Genomic DNA, 6,000 nt, shown 5'->3' with positions numbered 1-6,000 from the left:
AGGAAAAGAGAGAGAGAGGTAAATGTCACATAGGATATAACCATACAGGAAGCAAAACAGGAGTCTTATATTGGACTGAACAGATTTTTTTTCCTTTTTCTATTTTTTTTTAAAATATATTGAAATCAAACAGACTGGTCCAATATGACATCTTTAAAACTTGACCTTGATGAACAGCATGAAAAGGCCGCAGGGGGTAGGTCTGGCTGGGGGAACTTCCGGACACCCTCCAAATCAAATTCTAGGTATTGCGGGGTGGGAAAGCAGCAGAGCTCGGGGGGGGGGCAGGGAGCAGGGAGCAGAGCAAAGAAAGAGAACTGGCTCAGAAGGAAAAGGGGGCTGAAGGCAGAGATGTGTGATAGGATCCTTTTGCAGGCAGCCAAGGTCTGGTTTATTACTCCAAAGGAGCATTCATACTCACAGTTTATAAGGGGTATACCTTGACACCGGCTCCTGCGGTCACATATTTGGGAGGGGACACGCAAAAGTCTTGCCTTCTGGAGAAATCTTGCTTGCCGCAAGCGTCAAATTTCTATATTGGGCAGGACTTGCGAGCCATCTTGGCCATGCTAAAAATCATTACTCAGCATAGCAAGGGATTTCAAAGAGGAGGACTCCTTTGGTCCACGTAATACTGAACGCTTAGTGGGAGCATCAAGTCATCCCACGGTTTTGGCACCAGATTTTCATCAATGGCAGAAGCATGCAATAGGAAGTGGGTGATGCATACATATGGTTCAAGCAGGAGGCTTGATGGACTAACCCAGATCCCCTGACAAATGTTTGTTGGCTGAAATGTAATAGCTGAGAACACAGACCCAGAATCTGCACGCATCTCTTAGGTGCACATAGGCAGGGCTTATTATCCATTTAAATGATTTTGTGACACCCCCCCCCATTAGCCCCCAAAACATTGCCTCTGAAAGCAGAGATTGTCCCTCTGCCTCCTGGTGGCTTGTTCTTGACAGGCTGCTTTGTGGCTGGTAAGGGAATGTAACTTTCTTCACCTGTGGAAGAAGATATCATGACTTGTGACAAAGCCACCATTTTCCTTTTTGTGTGTATGGTGTTACTGCTGTTTTTATGGGACGTACTTGTACCATACGTGTACAAACATGGCAAGGAGAAAGGAACAACTTCAAAGCACTGAGTATGGAGGGATTTAATTTTGTGATGCGTATGGAAGAAAAGTTGGGTTTTTACCCAGGCAGAAGCCAGTGGGGGTGGGGGAACAGAGGGAGCAGGAGATATCCCCTCAACAAGGGATGCACCCTCTCAAGGCAATAAGAACCTGGTAGGCCTGCTACACAGAATCAGAGGCAACACCTTTTGGCCACTCATATTGTACACTCTGGTTCCCTCCACTGTGCCTTGGCATATTGGCATACGTAATCCCAAAGGTAAGAAACCACCCCTTGGCGCTTAACACAGGAGAAGAAACAAACTGAGCAATATATGAGTGGCCTAGACATCCCTTTCCTTAGCCCCTCCCTCCACCACTGTTGTGCCCGCCCAGGAGACCTTATTTTCATGCTGTTTCCAGGAAGTGATGTCAAAGGTGGACCAGTCTAATATCTTGCCGGCTTTGTTGCTATTGGCTACTGGACTGCCATGGCTTTGGGGACTCAAGGGTCCTCAATGTCAAGAAACTCCTTCTTGGGTGGTGCCACTCCACGGTACCACGCACACGAACCATCGCTCCGCTTGATGCAGGCAAAGTGCTTTGCCTGCCGCCCGTTGATGTTCTTCTCTGTCACCCAGTCAGTCCACAGGCACTCGTCCTGAGCAGAGACATAGCAGGGGATGGAAGGGCATCGGGAGATCTGCAGAGATAAAAGACACAATTGGCTTGTGCGATTTGCCATCACTGCAACTAAAGCAAAACGCTTCTCCTGAGTAGGCTCACGCATACAGATTAGCAGGAAGTCAACAAGCTGAAATGGTCTCATTATTTGGTTTATTACCTTGCACTCACAGCCCATTTGGTACCGCTGGTTTAGACTCTTCTTCTGGGTAGCACTGAGGGAGTCCCAAGGAATGATGAAGTCACACAGTGTGATGTGCATCTTGCCATTGCCTTCAGATTTCCCTGGCAGAGCAAAATGGTTTTAGTTGGGGCATGGTGTCCTATGGTTGTGCACGCGCGCACACCCCCCTCATCAAGCACATCGCCCTATCAAGTGTCTTATCTTGGACAAACACAAACAAGTGTACGTGGGGTGGGGGGGAAGGAGTGTGTGTGTGATTTCATACAAGGCACGTTCCTATCACAACAGGAGAACTGGCGTGCTGAGTTAGACCAATGGGTCTGCTTTGCTCATGTCCAGACAAGAACAGATACCCTTTCAAGGGAACACCAGGAGGTGGCACTGTGCAAAGCTCTACACCAAGATCATTTAAAGGGAAAGCAGTCTCAGATGCATAATACTGACTACTGTATAGGGCAGTTTGCAATATGCCACAAACCCTTCTTGCACAATGGAGGGCAGATTGCATTTGTAGTTAGGAGTGCATTTAATCCTCATGACTAGTAGCCAGAACAGGACACAGTCTGGTTACATCCCAAGGAAGCTCTGCTGATTACATATTTGTCCCCTTCCTCCAAAGAGCTGTGTTTTAGCTTTACAACCAAGTCCCCTGTGAAGTAGTTTAGGCTGAGCAACAGTGACTTGCTCAAGTCCTTACCAATTGAACTTCCTAACTAGAGCAAGGATTTGAACATCCAACCTAACACCATGATATCCCATTCAATCCCTATTGAACTTTCCTCCAGCTCCAAATGGCATGTATAAAGTGTTTTTAAAAAGCATTACAGTCCTCCTTTTCTTTGCCTTTTGGGGGACAATAATTCTCAGCAAGAGATATTCCTTACCTGCAATGAGATACTCTTTCTTGCCAGTAACATCCAGCGTCACTCCACAGACAGCCGAAGAAGGAGCCGTGTAGATGAATTCAATGTCCTGGTCGGGCCCTTTAAACATCTGGAAGGGGAAGAAATTGGGTGAAGCCATGGGCAGAATACAGGAAGGCCAGCTTTGGTGTAAAGGAGCATACAAGGCACTCCAGAGCAGGAGAAGCTACACATGGACTGTTGTAAACAAAAAATTGCCCTTTTCCCTTATGGGGTATCCAAGAGCCCATATAGAGTCCTTACATAGGTTCCCTATTGGTAGGAGAGAATAACAGAGGCCAACCAGAGAATATTGAAAAGCAAAGCAGCTAGTAAGCTTGATCTTTATTGATCTGTTGCAACAGGGTGTTCCCCTCACCCGCAGGAGGAGGAGGACCCAGAAAAATGGCGTGCAAGGCCTTATAAAGACTTTTGAAATTGCCACCCTGTAGATCAAGACCACCCCCAGAAACATCATACATGCATTACAGAAGGGGTGTAACCTAAGACCACCCCTCAGATACATCTCACCTGCATCACAGAAAAGGCGGTCTAAAACAGAAATTTGAATATTGTTTTTCTCCTGTTGTTGTTTATCTCCTGTCTGGCAGGTTACTTGATTGGATTGCCTGGGGAGCCCGGCCATTCTTTTGTAGTGATACATGCTTAGTTCCTGGGCCAGGTCACAGGCTCAGACCCTATTCATATCTTAAATGTGTCCTTAAGACAGGATTTGTGAGGAAAGAGACAATGGGGAGGTTTCCCACTTTGACCTTGCAGAGAAAACATTTGGTCAGTTTAGGAATCAAAATGGCTTCAGGTCTGTCTTCCTATGCTGATCTATGTACGTGTGGTTATGAACATTACCATATATCTAAGACCTCAAAATTCCTATCACAGGACCTATTGAATTATTTATTTTGAAAAATGCAAGCCACCCTTCAGTAACAAGACTCTCAGGGAGATGTACAAGTTCAAAAACAAGTGCAGTCATGGCTTCAGACCACCTATTGTTCATGGAATAGAATCCCATGTTGGTATGAAAATTGTTATAGGTATATTCTTCTCCAGGCAGTGGAAGGGATGGTGGTGGAAGGGATTCTGCTGTTTGTTATTATTATTCATATATGCAAGATCAATAAAAGTGCAGTGACATTCATAAAAGAAAGAGAAACCACAAAATGTTTGCTTTGCTCCACCACTCCTCTCCCTCCAGCAAAATGCTTGCCCTGAAAGAACAGAAGAATGTACAGCTGTACTAGAGGAACTCAGGAGCTGGCAACACACATTGCTCAAAGGTAAGCAGGAAGCAGGGGGAAGACCTTGGCCCAGGATGTCCAAGTATCCCAGCATTCTCTAGGGCTTAAAGTGGTGGTGTGCATTTGCTCTGGAGACTCTTTGAGCCATTTCCCCTTCTACTCAGCCCCGAACAGGCCTGTTTCCAATGGCATTGCCTCTGCTTTTCCCACAGAAGTATATGCAGAAATATAGGAAGTGGCCAGCAGGTGGGGACCCTATTGGAGCTGTTTTTCCTCTACAAGCAACCTGTCATGATTCTTGCCCTCTCAAGCACTTGGTATCTCCCTCTGATGTACCTTGTCCCTCATCATTCACTTTAATATGATTTCTAACCCATCCCTCACTAGGGACAGGAAGGAGGTCTAGATCCCATGCCTATGGTGTCCTTAAGCATAAGGCTGCATACACACCATACATTTAAAGCACATTCCCCCACTCCACTGAACAAATCCTGGGAACTGTAGTCTTCTTCTCACAGAGCTACAATTCCCAGCACTCATAACAAACTATGGGGTGTTTATAACCCATAAAATAGCCTGAACTAAAGGGGTCCGTCCCCCCACTTTTCTTCAGTCAGTTCTGTTGGGCCAGAGTGAGGCACTTGAGAACCCAGTGTTGCAAAGACACCATCATAAAAACATCTTAAGATATTCAGAACTGCTTTGGAGGATTGTGGTAACTATAAGCTTCCAAAGCCTTTTCTGGCACCATTTCATCTTTTAGCAAAACAGCTGCATTATCCTAGCTAGAACGGCAGCAAGTCAATGAGTTTGGAAGTTACTTGCCTTTTTGTGTGTGTGTGTGTGTGTGTGTGTGTGTGTAGACTTAGATACATAAATACATCGTTTCTTTTCAGTTAAGGTCTGTACAATTAGGATTCCGATATACTGCTCATTACCTTTATCTGCTTGATTTCATACTGGATGCGTTTGATGGGGTTTCCATAGATGTCATTTCCGGAGTCCACCTCTTTTTCAGAGACAGCCTTTGCTCTGATCACTGAAACATAAAGACACAGAGGAAATTAGTAGACAGATGCAACACCAGTACTGGGTCCAGGCCTTCCAAGGCTTAATAGAATCCTAGCAACAGAGAATCTCACTCGCCACCCTTTGCCACGCTCAGCAGCATCAGCAGGCAAAGCCTGAAGCTGTTAATCCCTAGGGACATCTTTGCTGCAAACAATATACTGCCCTCTCCTGATTACTCTCTGCGGTTCTTTGATTATAGGAAGAGGCCGGAAATGCCTCCTTGCTGTATTTATTTCAGAGCAAAAGGCCACAGATCTGCAACCGGTCTCCAAGACAGGGGAGACTGAAATTGCAACTGAAGCATGTTCCTGTAGGGATATTGGTTGTTATCAAGTGTGGAGACTAATAGCCTTCTCTTGTTGAATGTATTTGCCATTGAAATTCAGAACCTCACCTAGGTGGAAGGAATCTGAAGTGAAAGCCCAATTTCACACACTGAAAACTTCACCCAAATCAAAAATATTTCACGTTTGGCCTCTACTTCATCTTCAGGTAGTTTAATCTTCAAACCAGGCTGCTGGAGGGAAATAACGGGGTTTTTTTTAAAAAAATGTATCCTTTTCTATCCTTGAGCTTTCTTAAAGGAAGTCCCCAAAATTATTGAGGAAAGCACCAAAATTGTTGAGCTGTTTAAAAGAAAACCCAGCAGTTGTTGAGCAAATCCAAAAGTTGTGGATTTACAAAAACGCCAAATGAAATAAAAGCCTTAACCACACTGTCACCCACCTTGGCAGAGAAGCCAGGAGTCAGAATCCTCCCTGCCCTGCCTTCCTGTCCCCC

The 6,000-nt window shown here is 45.4% G+C and overlaps 1 protein-coding gene across 1 annotated transcript in view; it reads right to left on the bottom strand.

The window, feature by feature from the left end:
* Positions 1–337: 337 nt before the first annotated feature.
* The window catches only part of TIMP2 (TIMP metallopeptidase inhibitor 2), a 30,297-nt gene continuing 24,634 nt past the window's right edge, over positions 338–6,000 (bottom strand). The window contains exons 2-5 of the mRNA XM_081024301.1: positions 5,088–5,188; positions 2,873–2,981; positions 1,965–2,089; positions 338–1,823 (exon numbers count right to left, since the gene is read on the bottom strand). Coding sequence (XP_080880427.1) covers positions 1,626–1,823; positions 1,965–2,089; positions 2,873–2,981; positions 5,088–5,188 — 533 coding nt within the window. The 3' untranslated portion in view covers positions 338–1,625. The remainder of the gene's footprint in view (positions 1,824–1,964; positions 2,090–2,872; positions 2,982–5,087; positions 5,189–6,000) is intronic.

The sequence above is a fragment of the Podarcis pityusensis genome (assembly GCF_964106645.2).
Source record: "Podarcis pityusensis genome assembly, contig: HAP1_SCAFFOLD_289, whole genome shotgun sequence".
Lineage (NCBI taxonomy): Eukaryota > Metazoa > Chordata > Lepidosauria > Squamata > Lacertidae > Podarcis > Podarcis pityusensis.
Note: the sequence above shows the minus strand (reverse complement) of the source record. Positions and strands in the feature narration are given on the sequence as shown.